Source organism: Hyaena hyaena, unplaced genomic scaffold (genome assembly GCF_003009895.1).
Source record: "Hyaena hyaena isolate Hyena2069 unplaced genomic scaffold, ASM300989v1 scaffold_464, whole genome shotgun sequence".
Classification (NCBI taxonomy): Eukaryota; Metazoa; Chordata; class Mammalia; order Carnivora; family Hyaenidae; genus Hyaena; species Hyaena hyaena.
In genome coordinates, this window is record NW_024081096.1 from 667384 (window position 1) to 691361 (window position 23978).

The window sequence follows — 23978 nt, forward strand, 5'->3', positions numbered from 1 at the left end:
AAGTTTTGGTGAAATATGAATTGTACCAAACCAAGATTTTTAAGAGCAATATGGTACAAAAATAAGAGCAGACAGACAATTTGGACTGGGACAGGCATTCAACAGTGAATTTAGAATATGGCTTTGCTGTTTAATCAAGCAAAGTTACCTGGAGACACATGAAGAGCCAGTAACTTTGTTAATACAAAAAGCTGATGCAGACTGTCTCCATCCCAAACCTGGTTACCATGAAATTCCAACTTCATGAAACGTAAGTCTCGAGCTAAAAGCTGCTCTTGTAAGCCGTTTCTTTTCTAGAAACTCCCAGTCTGCATGCTGAGTATTTATCACCTTCCAAGTGTGGCTTTCCTATTGCTGTGCATGTAAGTTGACTGTATTTAAAGATCTGCCTATAAATGAAATTACTGAAATTGCAAATTATGTAAGAAAAAGTCCTCCCTCTGAATGCAGCTTTCACAGGCTTCCCCTTGCATAAGGCAGGTGTCTTCTGAGAGACAAAGTAATGTTGCCTGCATGGTGAACCCTGGAGAAAAGTGGTGATCCCAACGCTGCCTTCTCCTGGCTTCTCCAGCTACAGCTTTTAGGTTCTGGAAAATAATGTGATTTCACTGAGTACCTGATGATTATCGTCACTTTTAAAAGATTAATTTGGCCTCTGTTCAAAGTAGTTTTATTTATTTAGTGCAATCGTATTGTTAAGTTTCCCCAAAGATATATAGGTTTGTGATCTGGGATAAGAGAGAAGCCGTAAATTGCATCAGTGCCAAACAGATTAATGAATTAAAAATTTTAGTGCCACTGTCTTGCTTATATGTTCTGTAGTTTTTTTTCCAAAACTGTATGTATAAAATTTATTTTTAAAACCTACCTTTTAAAAATCTAAAAACCCTCTAAATATCGTGTGGTCTCCACGCCACTCTGACCGAACCGTGCCAAAATGCATCTTCCCAGTGCGTCCTGCAATGGCCTACGTGTTCCCATGACCAGTTCCAGGAGTGCAAAACCCCTTTCCAAGACCAGAAGTGAATAGGTCACCTTCCACAGATGTAGTGAGTACATGGAATTTGTTTCCCAAAGGAGAAAATCTGAGTTTCTACAATGGGATGAGACTCTGCTCTCTGGGCCATGGCATTTCCAGTTTCACTCTCCCCCCTCCCCGGAGCCGATTCTGCTTCATGAGGAAGAAAGGAAAAGAGGCGGCCCTCGTAAAGCTGTGGCACTGCCCCCGGACACCCACTCTGTGCTGTCAGGTAACTGAACCCCTGGAGGAGCTGCGGGCACTGCAGCCTGTCACTCCTGGATAGAAGCAGGATGGAGCAGAAGCCGGAAACCGTGCTCAAGTCCCACGAACGCCCCAAGCGGGAGACCAGAGACAAAACAAAAGTACGGAAAAGGTAGAAAGGCTTAGAGACAACCAAAGAGGTTTAAGTGTGGTTATTTACAACAGAGACTGTAAAATGGTAAATTAGATATGAAGCTAAAAAAGGCACAGCTTTCCCTTTCTTAAATACACTGTAAACGGTTCATTATGCATGCAGAACATGTCACTTTACAAAAAAAATTTTTTACCTTGTTTTAGACAAAGATAGTACTTAAATAGTCTCCAGCAAAATAGAATTCTTTCAAAAATACTTTCCCCTTCATCCTATCAACCATTAAAGTTTTGTTTTTTTTTTTTTTTTTTTTTTTTTTTTTTTTTTTTTTTTTTTTTTTTTTTTTTTTTTTTTTTTTTTTTTTTTTTTTTTTTTTTTTTTTNTTTTTTTTTTTTTTTTTTTTTTTTTTTTTTTTTTTTTTTTTTTTTTTTTTTTTTTTTTTTTTTTTTTTTTTTTTTTGTATGTGTCTCATTTACAAAAGTTCCTTATACCTTATTTCAGGTCCTTCACATTGATACATACAGTAATGTACAGCACAGCAAAAGACTGCAAAAAATTATTTGTAAAGCCAACACAATAGATACTAGAAATTGAAACCAAGGCATTTGTTTAACATCTTATCTGTTCTAATTAAATAATAAATGGACGCTAAAGGGTGTGTATACCAGTGATGCAGAGGAACGCGGACGAGTGAGTCCCACGACGGGGCCGCTCTTCCACCCCACGTGCTCTGTTATTACACAACAGGAATCTGTATATGTTTTTTTTTTCTTTTTTTCTGTGTTTTTTTAAATAACAAAAGAATATTAATGCCCCATATTGACTATACGTTTTATGTGCAACCAAGGGTAAGCTCTAAAAAGTTCGTTAGTCCTTGAACCCTTTTAAAACAAGCGATACCGGAAACTACATGGCATAGTTAAAACTTCCATCTGTTAAAATATCAAAATCAGAGAGTTATTGACTAGATATGGCTTTTCATCCAGAGGAACAGGAACATGTTTCTAAGCGCTGGGGATTGGACAGGGAAGAATCCTTCAGACGGCTCAGGTCTTGCCAAATCCGTGTCAAACTGCTTTCCCGGCTCTGAACCCTTGACGTGATTTCAACTTGAGAAACTGCTGAACGAGTATGAATCAACCATCACATGTTAAAAATATGATTCCTTGGGTCCTTCGTGGGTGTAGAATAACATGGGGAAACTTAAGGCAAAGCTCTCCTGGTAAGATGTCTTCCGTCACTTCCTGTGAAAGTAAAGGGGCTTGGCGTTCCCGGACTCCACCTTTGGCAGCTGGTCGCTGATGATCTCCACCAGCATCGCGGGGAACTCCACTTTCAGGGCCTGGGACTCTCGGAAGGTGTAGAAGCAGAATTCCAGCAAGTCACTGACCAGCTGCAACACAGACGGGGACAGGACAGTGAGGCCTCATCTCCGTCCCCGCGCCCTCTGCGTCCTAACCCCGCTGTGAGCTCAAGAGACTTGCAGAAATCCGACCAGGAGACCGTGGCCGTGAAGCTGCCTAATTTGTCTAAGGCATCTGTTTCGGGGGAGGACGGGGTGCTCACGTCTCCTGCCACCTGTGACTCCTGTCACCGTGCCTCTCCTCCAGAACTGATGAGCTGAGTAACTGTGGGAGCTGAATATACCAGTGGGAACAGGGTCAGTTACAGAGGTCCTCGTGGCGGGGACATGGAATCACTCTCACCAAGTTCTTGTTCATAAATGTGTGAACTTGGTGGAGCAGGCGTGCATCTCTGTACACTGGCGAGGGGCCTTCCCCAGGCTGTAAGGTGGGCTGGGGTGCAGGGGCAAGTGCTGCCCAGGCCCTTGCTGGCATGTGTCCTGATCTCTCTAGTCCCGGGTGGGCCCTGTCAGCGGGGCTGTGGCCACCACAGCTGCTGGCCTTCACCTTGCCACCTTCTTCTCTCCTTTGGCTTCTCACCCTGAGCCGGGGGGCAGGGTTGAGACTTCTCAGTACCCACCCCCAGCTCTATTCAGGCATCACTGATGCACTACACTGTGTGAGATGAAAGTGCCCAATGGGATGATCTGATACTTCTATATTGCAAAATGATTAACGCCTTCATCATTGTCATAGAATTACCATTTCTTTTTTTCTGTGGTGAGGATATTTAAGATCTATCTACTCAGCAACTGTCAAGTAATAAATACAGTATTAGCTATAATTATCATGCTATACATCCTATCCCCAGAACTTACTCTCTTAGAACTCGGAAGTCTGTGCCCTTTGGCCGATTCCCCATTTCCCCTTTCCTTACTTACCAGCACTCTTCTCTGTCTCCTGAGTTTGGGCTTTTTAAGGTTTCATATATAAGTAATGTCATACAGTATGATGTATAATCTTTGTGTGACTTCACTTAGGGTAATAGTCTCAAGGTCCATCCATGTTACTGCAAACAGTGGGACTTCGAACTTTCTCACGGCTAATTTTCCACTGTGTGTGTTTGTGTATTTCATATCCATTCTCAGCCCACTTTCTATTTCAGGCTGACTGTGAGGAGCAAGGACTACGTCCATGTCTACTTGCCTGTCCAGCTATTTTCCCTACTTGGTGGCCCAACATCCCTTTCCATCTTCCTGGACCTGAACTACTCCCAATTCTGTAAGTTAAAAAAACCAACTATCCACAAATGTGGTATACCATTAATTCCATACCTCACTGTAGGAAATTTTTGGCTATTTCCCACTGTATTAAAGCAGACAATATTAAAGGTCATAAAATCACTCTGTAGTCTTAATAAAATGATTTGAAAATACCATCTAGAATTTTCCCTCAGGGTTTTTTTTTTTTTTTTTAAACTCAATTAGCAGCCTTAAGAATAGTAAATAACTGTATGGCAAATGCCTTTAATATCAGAAAAAACAATGTCATCAGGGGAAGTATCTGGTGCTTCTGTTTGTGCCTCTGTATGCCCTCCGTCTGCAGAGGGACATTACCCTAACGAGATTCCAAGGACTGTGAGAACTAGTAAGTCTTGTTCACTCACAGAATGTTGGGGTCAAATAAACTGGAAAATGGCACAAGCCACTGTCCAGTCTGGGCACGTTCACACCTCTGCGCTTGTTTTGTGAATGCTGACTCTCAGTTTCTACATCTGTGAAACGGGGTATCTGCCTCACAGGATTAAGAGGACTGAATGAGTAAACTGGCATAAAGCAAGTGTGGTATGGACGCCGATTCTTAATCAAGAGGTTGAGAGGCATTGCTGGTAAAACCCCTCTGATTCCGTCCCCCAAGTGGTCCTAAACTCTTTAAACTATAAAACATCCTTTTTCCTCTATGGGACACAGTTTGCAAAATCTGCTTTGGGTCATCTTTGTGTAATTTTGTGTCTTCGGGTCCCCCCTTCTAGAAATTGAGGGGCAGGAGAATTTTGTGTTTTGCCTTTCCAAGAGAGAGACTTTTACAATTGGGATAGCATTTTTTTTAAGGTGGCAGGCTAGTATCTGTGAGAGCTCAAAGCTGGGTCCCACTCTCCAGATGTGGTAGTTTTGACTGCAGGGCAGACCTTTTAGTGGGTGACAGCAGAGCTCTGTGTACCAGCTGCAGGTACAAAGAACCCAAGTTTCAGTTCATTCTGACCCCTCCCCCACCCTGCCCCCAAGGTTTCTCTGTGTGGTGCCTGCAGGGCTAAAAAGGAGGATGATTTTTCCTTTTAAAAAATGTTAACCTTCATTTAAAATTGTACCCAAAAGAATAAAGTACCTAGGGATTACCTTAACCAAGGAAGTGAAAGACCTGTATTCTGAAAACTATAAAACACTGATGAAAGAAACTGAAGATGACACCCCATGCTCGTGGATTGGAAAAATATTGTTAAAATGTCTATACTACCCAAAGCAATCTACAGAATTAATACAATCCCTATCAAAATACCAACAGCATTTTTCACGGTACCAGAACAAACTATCCTACAATTTGTATGGAACCACGAAAGACCTCAAGTAGCCAAAGCGATCTTGAAAAAGAACAAAGCTAGAGGTATCACAATTCTGGATTTCAAGATACACTACAAAGCTACAGTAATCCAAACAATAAAGTACTGGCACAAAGAAACAGATGCATAGCTCAATGGAACGGGATAAAGGGCCCAGAAATCAACTCCTGCCTATATAGTCAATTAACCTATAACAAAGAAGACAAGAATATACAACAGAGAAATAGAGTCTGCTCAATAAGCGGTGCTGGGAAAACTGGACTTTCTTACACCATACACAAAAATGAACTCAAATGGATTTAAGGACTCAATGTGAGACCTGAAACCATGAAACTTGTAGAAGAAAACATAGGCAGTACTCGTTGACACTAGCCTTCACAACATGGTGGAGAGACAGGCAAAATGAAGAGGGGTGGGAGACACAGGCTTCCAGCTATGAAATGAGTAAGTCATGGGCATGAAATATACAGAATGGAGAATACTGTCATGGGTATCACTGACGCAGCGTTGTAGGCGGATAGGTGGTAGCTACCCTTGCAGTGAGCACAGCATAATGTATAGACTTGTCACTATGCAATCACTATGCTGTCCACCTGAGACTAATGTAACCTTGTGTGCCAGCCATACTTCAATAAAAAAAAAGTTTCACCTCATGGGAGACAGCTCACTTTCTAGGCAACATCAACCCCCACTAGGCTGGCTCTGCTGCCGTGTCCTTTACTTCTCTGGAGTTGACCCTAGTTCCTGCCCAGGGATGAAGGCTCTCTGCCCCTGGGCCACAGGGCATTCAGGGAGGGTGGAGGTTTTTCTCCACAAGACATCATCCGCGTCTGTCCATCCAGGTTATGGAGCACCTGCCCTGGGCTCGGGGAAACCATGACAAACACAATGAAGCCTTGGTCTCAGGATATCTATGCTCTGCTCTACCTGAGAGGAAACGATAAATGCAGTCAGGTGCCGTGAGTGCAGGAAGGCGCAGAGGAGGTGCTGGTTTTGTAAGGTGGTCCAAGTGACAAGGAGGCTGTGGCTGATGAGCTGAAGGAGGTGGAACGGAGCTATACAGCCATCAGGGTGAGTGTGGGGACGCTCAGAGGGTAGAGGGTTCAGGGCAGCAGGAAGCTCGTGAGGCGGCACCTGTTAGGTGACCAGCTGACATCTGGAACAAGTTACCTGGCAGGGACAGGGCCACTTAGGGTGTGTATTTGTAAACATGCCAAGTCAAGTATGCGATAGGAGAGGAGAAGCAGAGTAAATCAGGTCTGGAGCACCAAGCAGCACACACGAGAGCACCTCTGGGAGCCTGCTAATGGGGACACACCTACCTTTAATACCTCATGAGCATCACCTAGGAGATGCTGAGGGGAGACCCAGGGTTCAGCTGTCTCCCCTGACAGGTTGGTTGAGGACAGGTGTCCCAGACTCTAACTCGCTAACCATGCATATTAACCTGGGGCTGGCATTTCACACCCACCGCTGTTCCATGTTCCACAGACTGAGAAAGCAGTTCCTTTCCAGTCATGAGCGGACACCCAGGGATTCTGTTTACAGTAAATGCCTCAGCCAGCTGCAGAGGGATGAGGGCTTTCCTGGGACTGGGTATCTCACCCTGTGAACACCTGGGAGTCAGGGGGCCCCATTACTCTCTTAGAAAAGGGCTCACCCCTTGCCGTGGAGGTGGCCAAGATGCCCAATGGGCTGGGCGCTCAGGGGACCTTGGTGGCTCCTAGGAGTCTGCCTGGCCCACTCTTTCCTGGGACAAGGCTGAAGGCCTCAACCTAGCAGGACCTGAACCAGGAACTCACTGTGGCTGGTGAGGTGAAGGATTATTTGGGAGAATCGCAGCCAGGCCCTCCCGGTCACTGGGCGAGGAGAACATAGACAGGCCAGTCTGGTCCAGGCGGCAGGTTCTGTCTGCCAACTGTTCACAGACCCACTGCTGCACCCTGTGGGCCAGGGGCTTTGAGGACAGGACCCACGGGTCCCTGGCCCTTACTAAGTGTCTGAGGTGGGCTGCTACAGTACAAGGGTAACACAGGGCACAGGAAGGGCGAAGCTGCAGGTGGTTGAGCGTGAGGGAGCGGGGACGAGGCCCTGGCAGCTAAGGAGGAGTCGCAGAGTAAACAACTAGGTGGGCAGGATGCTGACCAAACTGCTGTGTCACAGCCACGTGTCTAGAGTCATGCTGTTCACATGCACAGGTGTGTCCCAGGTGTCATCCTGGTACAACGCGGGGGTGCACACACAATAGGGCAGGGCCCCCGCCTGAACCCAGAGCAGCCAGGAAAAATGGTACAGATGACTACCATGTGTGTGCCCTCCCCAGACGCTGTCCACTGTCCCAGGTACAGTGATGGTGAGGGCGGGGAAGGCCACAGTTACACCCTGGCAGGTGGCCCTGTGTGGGGGTTGGGTATCACTAAATGGACATAGCTCCCATCTGACTCCCAGGCCACCATTCCCACTTTGAAGCCAGAAGCCCGCAGGGAAAAGCTCAGTTTGACATGGCCTGCTCCCATTCAGTGCACCATGTGGGGAGAGGCAGACTTTCTCAAAAGCTGCCTATAACATGAAATTACTTCAAGGCAGCTGCATGGACAGCCCCTCAGCGATAATCCAGCAGCTCCCTTGGATATTCACTTAGTATAGAAAGGTTTCTCAAAAGTGTTACTCTTTCCTAACAGGGTGAGTACTGGCTTCTTCTGTTTTCTGGGTTCTTTCTTTTCATGCCCTGCTCCCTGCAGTCAACCCCGGCCCAGGCCTACCTGGAACCCCAGCCTGAAGAGGTCTTCCTCTCCTCTGAGCTCACAGATAACCACCTGTTGTCCTTCTAAGTTAATAATTAGCCATGGGTGGCACCACCCTCTCTGTTTTCTGGTGGATCCCATTTCCTATCGGTGTAACTTCTCACATTTGCAGGTCCTGAGGGAGCCTGCAAGCTCCTTGAAGGCAGGAACTGCCTCCCTACTCAGCCCCACGGCAGCCAGGAGAGGCCCCCTTCCGGTTCCTTCCGTGTAGCCCTGGTGAGGGGCTGCAGGGACCAGAGCTGCTGCTGCTGTGGCCTTGTTCCTGTGTTTCTGTGATTTCTGCCAAACTCTAAAGTGCTCAGAGTTAGCGTATTTCAATGGTGCTTTCTCAGGGCAATGCTTTGCTGGTTTTAATCAATGAAGCAAAACACAAACTGGGTACTTTAAATAGGCATCCTCACTTTAGTGGCACTAAGTAAATGATGCAGGACTCACGACATGAAGCTAACCTTTTTCATCTTTCTCTGAGTTTGATTTCCTTCACCTCATTTATTGCTGGGTTTTAATGTGACTTCATATGTAGGCCATGCCACAGGTGCCAGGAGCCCCAGTCACTGCTCAGTGTGGTGGGAGGGGGATGGTCACAGCCAGAGATAAAAAGCTCTATTACCCTGCTGGCCCGTCAGCATGAATGCCCTAACTGCAATGAGACGAAAGGCCTGATGCCTTAATATTGGTTCACACCAGCCGCTCCTGGTAAATGCCAGGCTAGATGGAAAGGCAAGAACCCTAATTACAGTCAGAAAGGAGTCTCACATTATTAAGAATCAGAGAAAAGTTCTGTGCACTGACTTTTCATTGTACACAAAATATATCTGCTGGGATCACAGAAGTTTGGCTAGATTGCCGGTCATGATTTATCCAGCCTGAAGGGCCACAGCTGTCAGGGCAGTAGAGGAACCTGGCAAGGTCTCAAGGTAACTGGTGGTACCTGACTCACACAAAAGATGAAGCCATTAAGCTCTATCAGTGCCCTTTCCCCCATTGAGTCATCACCAGTGGTGTGGCCACTCCCACCACAAGCAATGGCCTCTCAGGCCACCACGCTGTTCTAAGGTTACACAGTCACTAAGTGGTGACAGAACACTTGAATGATAAGAGCCTCTCTGAAATAGGGTCCCATATACTTTCAACAGTATGCTCATTTCTCGTAAGGTATCTGATGACTCCAGAACTTTCCCCCAATTAGGATCAAGCTTTTAGCCTGAAATGAGCACTCAGAAGTGGGGGGAGGGGGGTGGTTTAAGGGTTTATTTTCAAGATCAGAACTGTAGCCAGTTATGTTAATAGGGTCAGAGGCACAAGATACACAGCTTCAACTCTAAATACTGTGACACTAATAAAAATGGCTACAACTACTTACTCTAGGTGTTCCTGCAATAGTTCTGTGAATACTGGAAAATGTCACTCAGTGATTGTATAAGGAGTCCAGCCTTCCCACAACTATATGGTCAAGTCATATTCAACAAAGCAGGAAAAGACTAACCAATGGAAAAACGTCTCTTCAACAAATGGTGTTGGCAAAACTGGATGGCAACATGCAGAAAAATGAAACTGGACAACTTTATTACACCATGCACAAAAATAAATTCAAAATGGATGAAAGACCTGAATGTGAGACAGAAAAACCATCATAATCCTAGAGGAGAAAACAGGCACCAATCTCTTTGACCTCAGCCACAGCAACTTCTTATTAGACATGTCACCAAAGGCAAGGCAATCAAAAGCAAGCATGAACTACTGGGACTTTATCAAGATGAAAAGCTTCTTCAAAGTGAAGGGAACAATCAACAAAAGTAAAACGCAGCCTACGGAATGGGAGAAGATATTTGTAAATGTTATATCTGACAGAGGGTTAGTATTCAAAATCTATAAAGGACTTATCAAACTCAACACCCAAAAAACAAACAACCCAGTTAAGAAATGGGCAGAAGATATGAACAGACATTTTTCCAAAGAAGACATGGCTAACAGACACATGAAAATATGCTCAACATCACTCATCATCAGGGAAAGACAAATCAAAACCACAATGAGATATCACCTCATACCTGTCAGAATGGCTAAAATTAACAACACAAGAAACAATAGGTGTTAGCAAGGATGAAAACTGGTGGCCATTCTGGAGAACAGTATGGAGGTTCCTCAAAAAATTAAGAACAGAAGTACCCTATAATTCAGCAATTTCACTATTAGGTATCTACCCAAAGGATACAAACATACACATACGAAGGGGTACATGACATGCATCCTAGTGTTCTTAGCAGTATTATCAACAATAGTGAAACTACGGAGAGAGCCCAAATATCCACTGACTGATGTGTGTGGGGGAATGATATTACTCAGCCAACAAAAAGAATGAAATCTTGCCAGTTGCAATGACATGGATGGAGCTAGAATGTATTATGCTAAATGAAGTAGGTCAGTCCTAGAAAGACAAATACTGTATGATTTCACTCATATGTGGAATTTAAGAAGCAAAACAGATGAACACATGGAAAGGGGAGAAAAAAAGATAAGGGAGGGAAACAAACTACAACAGCCAAGTCTTAACAACAGAGAACAGAGAACAAACTGAGGTTTGACTGGAGGGGTGGGTGGCGGTGGTGGGAGATGGGCACTGAAAAGGGCACTTGTGATGAGCACTGTATGTAAGTGATGCGTCACTTAATTCTACTCCTGAAACCAATATTGTACTGTACCGTAACTAACTAAAATTTAAGTTGAAAAAAAAGAAAAAAAAGTCTGGCCTTCATTCAAAACCCCAATCTCCACCCAGTGCAAGCCCGTGTGGAAGATGCCTGCGTGTGCACAGGTGGGCACCCCGTGTCCATGCTGCGCTGGCTGTTTTTCTCTGATTGGTGATGCCTCAGTGAAACATGATGGTAACATGGTACAAGAGTAAAAATAGCACCCCAAATTTAGTAGCATTACCTTCTATACCCAGAAGTCAATATAACGTTTTACAACACAGTTTACACTACAATTTACTCGTGGATTCTTTTTGGAAACCCAGGCCCCACAGTGCCAATACTCTGCAGAATGCTCTTGGAGGGCTCACCTACAGGATGTATTTGTGAGCAGTCCTGAAGGCCTCCTAGATGTGACCAAGAGAGAGGACTGGGAAGATATCAGGGAGTCACATTAGCACCACAGTGGCAGAAGGCACCTTTTTGTCCCTCTTTTTCAATGAAGAATGAGTCATCCGTCCATGAACAAAAGTGGCTTTGTGGGAGCTGCAGGATCTGGCACCATAGGCCAGGGAACTCAGGAAGGTCTCACACACCTGTGCATCCAGTTATGGACACAGGTGGAACCAGTGTAGCAGTGAGCCTGCCCCAACTCCTCTTGACATAGCCATGAGAAAACAGAGAGTGCTGACCTAAGCTGAGACCCATGTGCAACAGAGAAAGTGTCTAAGCCTAGCCTTTATGAAGGGGGGTTCCAGCAAGCCAATGGAGCAAAAAACAAGTTTGGATACAGCAGAGATGGTAAACAGAACTTTACCAACTCTGTTCTCACTCCCATCAAGGCAACATTGCACTGCGCTGGACTATCAGGTGGTAGTGACCTGTCTCACAGACCAGTGAGTGAGTGTCCAGCTACCCCGGTGGTGTGGAACACAGCTAGAGAAATCCATTCCTCTCTATCTAGCAGCACCCAGAGTACCAACATGGGATCTCCATGACCCAGAAGAAAGAGAGAGAAGAATATCAAAGGACATTAAAGGGGCTCAGGGCCTGCTGCCTGCACTCAGCAGGAAGTCCAATCATGAGGCCCTTGACCTGAGGATCTCCCTACCAGGCCTGTGGGCAACCCTAATACCCCAAGGGCTAAATCTATACCTCCCTCCACTCTACAGGTGGCTCCTTGTGCACACTTCTGAGTGTGGTGGCAACAACAAGCTCCTTGGGAGTATGTTCGAAAAACAGGCTAGGGTCTGTGGACTAGGGAGAAACCACAAACTTGAGCTATAGCACTGTCTTCTGGAAAATAAAAGAAAGGTTTCCAATAGGCAGCCTGGTGAGTTATAAAAGCCAAAGATGTAAAAGCTTAAGAATTTTGCCACAGGAGGGAGCAAGAAGAGTGTAACAGGTGTACCCATACAAAGGCAGAGAAAACCCTAGATGATAATAGCACTAATAAACTGAATACTCAGTGTGAAGGCAATAAGATTTAAGGAGGTGGCTGCTACTTCAAAGTGAAAGCAGCAATGCAAAACTACAAAGAACATGAAAAATCAAGGAAAGTTGTCATCACCAAAAAACAGTAATTCTCCAATAACAGAGCTCAGAGGCATGGGATTTTGGATAAAGAATTCATATCAGTGTTGAAGAAACTCAACTAGGTACCAAAAAACTGTAAAGACAGTTGAAATATCTCTCTCTCTCTCTCACACACACACACACACACACACACTCAAGATGACATATTACCAAAGAGCTATAAATCATAAAAGGAACCAAGCAGAAATTCTGGAGCTGAAAAACTCAGTAAATGAAATGACAAGTGTAACAGAGTAGAGAAAATGGAAGACAAAATAAGTGAGTTAGAGGATAATTTTGAAATAACCAAGTTAGAGGAGAACAAAGGAAAAAAGAAGGAAAAACTATGAGAAAAGCCTTACATGGTCTAATGGGATTTCATAAAGAACATATATTAGAATAATCAGGATTCCACAAAAAATAGAGGAGAAGGGGATAGAAAGTTTATTTAAAGAAATAAGAGCTGACAGGATTCTTGAGTGGTCAGTTGGATGAGCATCCAACTTCAGCTCAGGTCATGATCTCACAGTGGATGAGTTTGATCCCCCCATCAAGGTCTGTGCTGACAGTGTGGAGCCTGCTTCGAATTCTGTGTCTCACTCTCTCTCTGCCTCTCTCCTGCACACATTCTCTCTCTCAAAAATAAACATTAAAATTTTTTTAAAAATATTAAAGACATAAAAGTTGAGAAGTTCCTACATATGTGGAGAGAATTGGACACCTAAATTCACAGAGCTATAGAAGATCACCCCATTATTTCAATGCAAAACATCCTCTCCAAGACACATTCTAATGAAACTATCGAAAAATTAGAGATAAAGAATTCTAAAAGTATCCAAGGGAAAAATATTGTAACTTACAAAGGAACCACCATTAAACTTTCAGCAGTTTCTCAATAGAAACACTATAGGCCAGGTGAGAAAAGAAGGTCATATTCAAAGAATATGAATTGAAAGAAAAAGAAATTGCTGGATACTATCTGGCAAAGTTATCCTTCAGATAGATATGAGGGAGAAATAGAGACTTTCCTAGACAAACAAAAGCTGAAGGAGTTTCTCACCACTAAATCTGCTTTGAAAGAAATACTCAAAGTTCTTCAAGCTGAAATAAACTTGCACTAATCAGCCACATGAAAATACACAAAAGGATACACCACACTGGTAAAGGTAAACAATCAATCAGATTTTGGATGGTATGTTAACCACTTCACTGTAGTATAAATGTCAAAGGAAAAATAGTAAAAATAATTACAGCTACTATAATAAATAATAAATATACAACATAAAAAGAAGTAAATAATGATATCATAAATATACAAGGGGGAGTAAAGGGTGAAGTGTTTATAGAGAGTTGAAGTTAAGTTGCTATCAGTTTAAAATGGCCTATTTATGAGATGTCTTATGTAAGCCTCATGGTAACCACAAAACAAAACAAAACAAAAAAAAGACCAAAAAAAAAAAAAAAACCCTAGAGTAGATGCAAAAGATAGAAAGGGGGGAAGGAGAGCATACAAAAAAATCATGCATTTACAAGAGTAGTGAAAGAAGACAATGAAAGTTCAAAATATCAGAGAACAGTAAGATGGCATTATAAGATCTTATACAGTAATAATAATTCTAAATGTAAATGGATTGAATTAACCAATCAGAAGGCAGAGTGGCTGGCTGGATAAAAAATGGCTCGACTATATGATGCCTATAGGAGATTCACTTCAGTTTTCAGGACATACATAGGCTCAGAGTGAAAGGAGAGAATAAGAAATTCCATGCCAGTGAAAACCAAAAGAAAGTGAGGTAGCTATACTTACATTAGACAAAAGACTTTAATCCAAAATGGTAACAAGAAACAAAGGTCAATTTATGAGAAAGGGGTCAATTCATCAAGAAGATATAACAATCAGACACACACACACAATATTGGAACACCTAAATATATTAAGGAAACATTAATAGATCTGAAGAAACAGACAAGAATACAATAACAGTAGGGGACTTCCAATACTCACTTTCAGCAATAGATCATCTAGACAGAAAACCAACATGTAAACTTTGGGCCTGAGTCACACATTAAGCCAAATAGACCTAACAAAGATTTGGTAGAAAATTCCAACCAACAGAAGAATACACATTCTTCTCGTATGCACATGGAACATTCTCTAGGATAGAACACATTACAGAATACAAATCAAGTCTTGTGAATTTAAGACGACTGAAATCATACCAAGTATCCTTTCTGACTGCAGTGGTATGAAACCAGAAATCAAAACAAAAGCTGATACATGTGAAAAGCTACAAAAATGTGAAAATTAAGTAACATACTCTTGAACAAGCAATAGGTCAAAGAAGAAATCAAAAGGAAATAAGATATCTCAAAACAAATGAAAATGGAAACACAACATACCAAAACCTATGGGATGCTGCAAAAGCAGTTCTGAGGGAAGTTTATAGTGATAAATGCATATATTAAGAAATTAAAGGGATCTCAAGGAACTAAAAAAAAAAGAACAAACTAAGTTCCATGTCAGTAAATGAATAAAAATTATTTGAGTGGAAACAAATGAAACAGTGGCCAGAAAAATAGCAGAAAAAAAAAAAATCAGTGAAACTAAAAGCTGGTTTTTCAAAAAAAGAAAAATAAGGTTGACAAACTTCTAGACAGACTAAGAAAAAAAAAAAAAACAGGACTCAAATAAATAAAATCAGACATGGAAGAGTGACATGACAAGTGATACTACAGAAATACAAAGGATAAAGAAACTACTATGAACAAATTATATGCTAGCAAATTGGATAATCTGGAAGAAATGATAAATTCTTGGAAACATATAACCTGCCAAGAGTGAACTGGGAAGAAATAGAAAATATGAACAGACCAATAACACATAAGGTGATTTAATCAGTAATTAAAAAAGCTCCCAACACAGAAAACTCCAGGACCAAATGTCTTCACAAGTGAATTCTACCAAATGGTTGAAGAAGAATTGATGTCAATTCTTCTCAAACTCTTCCCAAATTGAAGAAGAAGGAATACTTCTAAACTCATTTTATAAGAGGAGAATTACCCAGCTACCAAAGCCAGATAAGGACACTATAAGGGAACTATAGACTAATGTCCCTGATGAAAGCAGATAACAAAAACTCTCAATAAAATAAAAGCAAGCCAAATTCAGCAATGCATTAAAAGAATCATGCACCATGACCAAGTGAGATTTATTCTAGGAATGCAAGGATGGTTCAATATACATTAATCAATAAATATGATACACTACATTAATAGAAAGAAATACAAAAATCATGACCATTTAAATACATGCAAAATAAACATTTGAAAAAATACAACATACTTTCATGATAAAAATCCTCAACAAATTGAGGATTATATAAGTTATATATTGAGGTTATATAAGGGACATACCTTAACATAATGAAGGCCACATATGACAAACCCACAGCTAACATACTCAATGGTGAAAAAATGACAGCTTTTCCCTTATGATGAAGAACAAGACAAGGGTGCCCTGTTTTATTCAACATAGTAATGGAAATCCTAACTGTAGCAATTAGGAAAGACAAAGAAATAAAAGGCATTCAAATCAGAGAGGAAGAAGTAAAATTGTTATTTGCAGATAACATGATCTTATGTATAGAAAACCCTAAAGACTCAACCTCAAACTGAATCAATGAATTCAGTAAATTTGCAGGAGATAAAATCAGTTGCATTTCTATAAAATAACAACAAAACACTAGAAAAAGAAATTAAGAAAACCATTTCATTTGCAACAGCATTCAACCAATAAAATTAGAACTAAATTTAAGAAAGGAAATGAAAGATCTGTACAATGAAAATTAAGACTTTGATAAAAGAAATTGAAGATACAAACAAATGCAAAGATAGCCTGTGTTCATAGATCAGAAGACCTAATAATATAAAAATGTCCTTACTACTCAAAGACATACAGATTCAACACAACTGCTATTAAAAATTTAATGGCAGTTCCCATAGAAATTTTTTAAAATCCTAAAATTTATATAAAACCATAAAAGACACTGAAGAGCTAAAGCTACTGTGAGAAACAACAACTCTGGAAGCACTGTACTTCCTGATTTCAAACTATACTACAGAGCTATGCAGTAATTTCAATATATGGCTGTTATAAATTTAGACAAATAGAGCAATGAAATAGCCTAGAAATAAACCCCTACATCTATAGTCAATTAATATTTGACAAGAGAGCCAAGGACACTTGATAGGGAAAGGATGGTTTCTACAAACGGTACTGAGAAAACTGGATCACTATCTTAACACCATATACAAAAGTTAACTTCAAATGGATTGAAGACTTAAACATACAACCTAACACCATAAAACTCCTAAGAAAAAAAAGGGCACCTGGGTGGCTCAGTTGGTTAAGCATCTGACTCTTGATTTTGGTTCAGGTCATGATCTCACTGTTCTTGAGATTAAGCTCTTTGTTGGGCTCCATGCTGACAGCATGGAGCTTTCTTGGGATTTTCTTTCTCTCTCTCTGTCTCTCTCTCTGCCCCTCCCTTGCTCGTGCTCTCTCACTCTCTCAAAATGAATTACTAAACATTAAAGAACTCCTAGAAAAAAACATAGGAAAGAAGCTTCCTAACATTGGTCTTGGCAATTTAGATATGACACAAAAATCACAAATAACAAAAACAAAATTCAACAAATGGGACTACATAAAACTGAAAAATTTCTGCACAACAAAGGAAGCAATAAAAAAGAGAGAGAAAAGCAAACTGTTGGATGGGAGAGAAATATTTGCAAAACTATATCCCAGAGAAGTATATATTACTTTAAAAAAAATATAAAGAGCTCATCCATCTCAATAACAAAAAATTAAAAATAAAAACTAAAGATGAACAAACAAAAGAACCCACATACACAAAAACATGAGCAGAGGAAGTAAACAGTTTTCCAAAGAAAGCATCCAAACGGTCAACATGTATGTGAAAACATGTTCAGCATCACTAAATATCAGGAAAATGCAAATCAAAACCACAGTCAGATAATACCTCACACTTATTAGAATGGTTGTCATCAAGAAGACAGAGGTACAAAGTGTTGGTGAGGATGTGGAGAAAAGGGAACACTAGGTACACTGTTGGTGGGAATGCAAAGTGGTTCAGCCACTGAACTGTGGTTCAGCCAGTATGGAGATGCCTCATAACTTTAAAAATAGAACTACCATATTATCCAGCAACCCCTCTATTGGATATATAACCCAAAGGAAATGAAAACAGGATATGGAAGTGATCTCTGCACTCCCATGTGCATTTCAGCATTATTCACAATAGCCAAGGTATGGAAACTACCTGTGTCTGCAATGGATGTACAGATAAAGAAGATGGGGTATATATACACATACACAGAAAGGGATATTATTCAGCCATGAGAAAGAAGGAAGTCTTGCTTCATAAGGGGCCATTATGCCAAGTGAAACAAGGCAGACAGGGAAAGACAAGTACTGTATGATCTCATTATATGTAAACTCTAAAAAAGCCGAACTTGATGGCAACTTAGGAAGATCCTGAATTCATCTCTTCACATGGACACACCAAATCTACACATACATATAGAGCAATTCCACTTAAGGAAGAACTGAGGGCTGACTGAACAGCTTCTGCACAATAAAGCACTGAGGGGCCACACAGAGAACAGCAGGAGAGAGGGAGACACCTCAGTGATGGGAAACCCACCCCTAACCCCACTGGCAACCTATAGTCGGGAAGGGATATCACAGAAGCGCCATGTACAGATTCACTTGATCTGAGACAATGCAAAAAACAAACCAAACCAAAACAAAAAACCCATCAATTTAAAAGGCAACTAGACCGTAAGTGAAGAAAACCCATGTACTAATCCTGAGTGTTTGCCATATGGTGGGGGAATTGTTGTAACTCTCTCCGGGGTCAATGGTGCCAACAAGAGCCATGGTGTAAGTACACTTTCCACTTTGAAGCAGAGACAGGAATAGGGACCAGGTGCTCTAGCCAGCATGCTACTCAGCAAGCTCTGAGCCCTGAGCTCACACCAGCTCCAGCCATTCCACCAAGGCTGCCCTAGCATGGCCCACATCTGCTGAGCTTCAGCCATCCCACCAGGGCAGCTCTGGCATCCTGCCAGGGTGCCTGCTGTGCAAAATGCCCTGGTCCACACCTGCCCCAGCTCAAGCCATCTACCTGGGTGACCCTAGTATGGGGCAACCCAGAACCTGCTGGTCTGTGTCCACTTCAGCTCCCAGGGTCCAGTGCCAGCCTGGCATGAATCACCCACTTCAGCTCCAGCCATCCCTCTGGTGTGCCCCCTGTGCAAAACACCCTGGGATCCCCTGGCCTGTGCCAGCTCCAGCCAGCCAGCCAGTCGCAGCTGCCAGACAGTCTATACAGGGGATGTTCCTATACAAGGTCACTCCATCAAGACTGAGAGAGGTAGCTGTTTCACCTCATACATACAGAAATTCAAATGAAATGAGGAGACAGAGGAATATGCTCTAAAGAATAAGACAAAACTTCAGAAAAAGAACTAAATGAAATAGAGATAAGCACTCTACCTGATGAACAGTTTAAAGTAATAGTCCTAAAGATGCTCACCGGATTTGAGGAAAGAGAGAATGAACTTTTGCAAGAACATCAACAGGGGCTGAACATGTAAACAACAACATCAACAACAATCATAGTTGAAGAATACAATATGTAAATGAAAAATATACTAGAGGGAATCAACATATTAGAGGAGGCAGAAGAGCAGATCAACATCTGGAAGACGGGGTAATGGAGAGTTAAGCTGAACAGGAAAAAAAAAATGAGGCTAGGTTAAGACCTATGTATTAACATACATGACCTCTAGGGCAACATCAAGGCATACTAACATTTGCATTATAGGGATCCCAGAAGGAAGACAGAAAAAGGGGCAGAAAATGTATTTGAAGAAATAATAGCTAAGAACTTCCCTAATCTGGAGAAGGAAACAGATATCCAGGTCGAGGAAGCACAGAGAGGCACCAAACAAGATAAACCCATAGAAGTCCCCACCAAGATCCATAACTAAAATGGCAAAAATTAAACATAAAGAGGGAATGTTACATACCAGGGAAACCCCATAAAGGCCATCAGCTAAGCTTTCTTGGCAGAAACTCTGCAGGTCAAAAGGTAGTGGCATGATACACTAGAAAGGCTGAAGGGAAAATACCAAGAATACTCTACCTAGTGAGATGACAATTCAGAGCCAAAAGGAGAGTTTCTCAGACAAACAAAACTTAAAGGAGTTCTTCACCACTAAACCGATGTTAAAGGGACTTCTTAAAGCAGAACAGGAAAGGCTGGTAAGAGAAAATTATGAAATTTCATTGGTAAAAGCAAACATACAGTAAAAGTAGTAGATTGGGGTGCCTGGGTGGCTCAGTCACTTGAGCATCTGACTTTGGCTCAGGTCATGATCTCGTGGTTCACGGGTTTGAGCCCCGTGTCGGCCTGTGTGCTGTCAGCTCAGAGCCTGGAGCCTGTGTCTCCCTCTCTCTCTGCTCCTCCCCAGCTCATACTCTGTCTCTCTCTCTCAAAAATAAATGAAACATATAAATAAATAAATAGTAAATCAATCACCCATAAAGCTAGAATGAAGATTAAAAGAACAAAGTAGTAAATCAATTACATCTAAAAATCCAATTAAGGGATTCACAAAATAAAAGGATATAAAATATGATATCTGATTCATAAAACATGGAGAAGACGAGTAAAAATGTAGTGCATTTAGAATGTGTCCAAACTAAACTAATCATCAACTTAACACAGACCACTATATAATTGGGACGTTATATACGAACCTTATGGTAACTGCAAACCTATAATAGATACACAAAAATAAAGAGAAAGGGATTTAAGCTGAACACTAATGAAAGTCATCAATCACAAGGGGAAAGAGGAAGAGAAGAAAAAAGGAACTACAAACAAAAACAATACCCCCTCCCCCAAAAAAGAAAAGAAAGAAAGAAAGAAAGGAAGGAAGGAAGGAAGGAAGGAAGGAAGGAAGGAAGGAAGGAAGGAAGGAAGGAAGGAAGAAANAAAGAAAGAAAGAAAGGAAGGAAGGAAGGAAGGAAGGAAGGAAGGAAGGAAGGAAGGAAGGAAGGAAGGAAGGAAGGAAGGAAGAAAAGAAGAAAGAAAGGAAGAAAGAAAGAAAGAAAATCAAACTCATAAAAACAGGGCATAGAATGGTGGTTTCCAAGGGGCAGGAGAATTTTGAGGAGGTGTTTGGGGGCACAAAATTGCATCCAGTAAGTCAGTCCTACAGATCTAATGCATTGGGTTCAAGTGTGTCCCTGAATAGGGACAAGGCTACATGGGACTGCTACTCTCATGTGAGATCTGCCTGTAAATTCTAAGTAAGGGGACCCCCTGCAAGGGTGGCTGAAGCCAGGGCTCCAGGCCAAGATGGGCCCCTCTAGCTCTGCTTCCAGAGAGGCCTGGCTGCCTCAAGAAATGAGGGAGGCAGGGTTGTCCAGTGTGGCCTCACAGGGATAGTCCCAGAGTCTAGGCTGGTGCAGGCTTGGGCATTCTGGGCCAGATCAGGTGCCCAAGAGAAAAGGGCTGGCTTCTGGGGTCGGAAGTAGAGCTACTCCACATCTTATAAAAAACCAAGGGACTTTCTGGAAACTCTGTTATCTCAGGCTACTTAATTTGTCTTCATTACCATTTTTATATTAAATTCAGTAGAGTCACTGATCTCTGGTCAGTGATGAATATTATATCTTCAAAGTATGTTGTTTGGATGCTGTGCTAAGCAAGATGGGTTCAATTTCCTTCCAATTTTTTTTGTACTTAAATTAATTTCCACCCTGTTTAAGTTTCCTTGTGTTACAAGCCTCATTCTGGATTGCAGCTCCGCCTTCTTGTGCATAAGGTCTATTGTACATGTGAGGAACACAAAGAAAAATGACACAATGGAAACAGAGAAAGTAGAGCTTAAAGATAAAGGGATAATTAGAACACTGCTGAACAAAGGAAATCTGAGGAAAGGGTTGTATCTGAAATGCATTGGCATGTTACTGTATATAGAAGTATGAACTTTTCTTAATTTTGTTTTCAGTATTTCCTAGGATCCTTTTGCCAGTATACACTGTACTAAGCAACATAAAAATCTAAACCAATGCATATTGGTAAGTTACCAACTTGAATATCAGGTAGACTCAAGAGTAATCTGTTCAAGTCCTTCCTTCGGTTTCTGAAGGAAAAGGAACACTAAGGAACAAGGGGCAGACCCCACTGGGCAGGGGCAGCCTCTTTTGATCCAACTAAGAACACGTGAGACCAAGCAGTCTCATTTATTCCCTTGTCTGTTATGCCACTGAATAAATCAGGGTTGGCAAACTATAGCCTGCAGGCGAAATCTGGCCTAATAACTTTTTTAATATGTTTTTTCATTTGGTTTTTAGAACTTTATTTACTTAATGTTTATTTTTGAGAGAGGGAGACAGAGCATGAGTGGGGGAGGGGCAGAGAGAGAGGGAGACACAGAATCTGAAGCAGGCTCCAGGCTCTGAGCTGTCAGCACAGAGCCCGACGCGGGGCTTGATCCCATGAATCATGAGATCATGACCTGAGCCGAAGTCAGATGCTTAACTGACTGAGCCACTCAGGCACCTCTGTTTTTATACTTTTAAAAGATTGAAGGAAAATCAAAAGAAGAGTATTCTGTGGCATGCGAAAATGATAGAAATAGTGATTTTGCTATTTTTACTTGAACACAGCCAGGCTTATTCATTTAGGTAGTATCTGTGGCTGCTCTCCTGCTACCATGACACAGCCAGGTAGCTGTGGGCCCAGAAAGCCTCCAGTATTGACCATGTGGCCCTTTACAGAAAAAGCCTGCTGGCTCTGGACTGGAAGGCATGCCTGGGATTCTGTAACAGTTTACGGGAAAACAGGTTTGGTTGGTTGTTAAAATATAAATATCAAGTATGATGTCTCCTGATTTCAGAAATATTGAAGTGTGAAAAAAAAAAGTGAATCAAGCAATATGGCTGGTACCAAGAACTGAGTTTCCAAATCCTATCCAGATTCTCTGAGCCTTTAGGAAAGGCTTTACGAAAAATTCCTGTGACATGTGTAGCTTAAAGGCTTCAGACTTTGTCATTTGAATGGAGAACCACTGGTACCCTTGTCTTCCATTTCTGGCTGTTCTTTCAGGAGTCCTCTCCCTTTGAGCCTATAGTCCCTGTTGGTTATATGCATTTCCAGTTGTTGTTATTCATGATAGTCACATTCTGTTATGTCATGGAGAACAGAATTAGCAGATCCTGAACCCTTGTTCCTAGGGAGAAGACAGGGTTAGGTTTCCGTGAACTGCTGGTCACACTGTCAACAATCAATACATAACCTTGTTTTATGTGTTTCTGTTGAAAGACACCTTATTTAATGTATATTGCTGATTTTTTAACATTGAACTCCTGGCCAACAGCACTATAACTCATGCCTGAATGGAGTTTACTAAACAATTCTTTTCTCCATTACGCGTATCACAGCCTTCTTTCTGCTTGGGAACATGAGGACAGTACATGAACACTACATTTGGGGACCATTTCAAACATTAAAATCACCAAAAAAAAAAAAAAAAAAAGCAAAAATGTGCCTCTAAACAGATCATGAAAAGGACATTTCTTTACTATAAAGAGAGCTGAAATAAGGCAGAATATTACCTGTTTGACCTTAGCTGGTAATGTGCACATTTTTACTGCTTGATGCAGGTGTGTGAATGACTGCAAAAGCACCGTATTGATTTTGGGGTTATAAATACACTTTAACCAGTAGGAAAATTTGTAAATTAAGAATCTGCAAATAATGAGAATCAACTGTGTGTGAAACCATATACACTTTCCAGTTCCTTTAACCATGACCTTGCTAAACAAAATTGATCATCTGGCATCTTCCAGGTCTCTGCAAACTCAGTCATTTAAAATGATCCACCCTTGTCTAAAACAGCACTGATGGTCATAGCATTCCCCTTTTCTATTGCTTCACGACATCCCTCTCCCTTATGAAATTGCTCCACTATTTCTTTTTGTGTCATGTTGGGCCTTAGCTGTTTAAGGCTCCTTTCCAGTGTATCAACGATCCTCTTATTTCCTTCAGTTCTCATACCCTGCTTCACTTAAGCTTTCTGCCTTTCATAACCTCTGCTGCCTCTTTTCAGACACATTTGCACCATGCACCGTAGGCTGTAAAGTGCTCTTCACACTCATCATCTCTTCTGATCAACACGGTCTTAGATGGATAATGCTGTGCCCAGGACAGGCTGCATTATTTGTGGGGCCCTTTGTTCAAAGTTTGCTACAGATTTCAAGATGGTGAGAGCAAAATATTAGCCAAGAGTGGGACCCTTCTATGTGTGGGGTCCTGAAGTGATCTCTAACCTACCAGGAGTTACAGAGCTAACCAGGTATGGGGCTGGCCCTGCACTGATGTCTCTCACACGTGCTTCCTTCCCTCCCCCATCCCTGCCTTCTGGTCCTGCCTCACTTATGAACCTGGAAAAGGGCACTTAATCACTTCTCGTTT

General features: G+C 41.8%; 1 protein-coding gene across 2 annotated transcripts in view; it reads right to left on the minus strand.

Moving 5' to 3' along the window:
* Window positions 1–1843: 1843 nt before the first annotated feature.
* NR3C2 (nuclear receptor subfamily 3 group C member 2) overlaps window positions 1844–23978 on the minus strand; it is a 344127-nt gene continuing 321992 nt past the window's right edge. For both annotated transcript variants that reach the window (XM_039253773.1, XM_039253772.1), the window contains exon 9: window positions 1844–2766. In XM_039253773.1, the coding sequence (XP_039109704.1) occupies window positions 2611–2766 (156 nt within the window). In that variant the 3' untranslated portion in view covers window positions 1844–2610. The remainder of the gene's footprint in view (window positions 2767–23978) is intronic.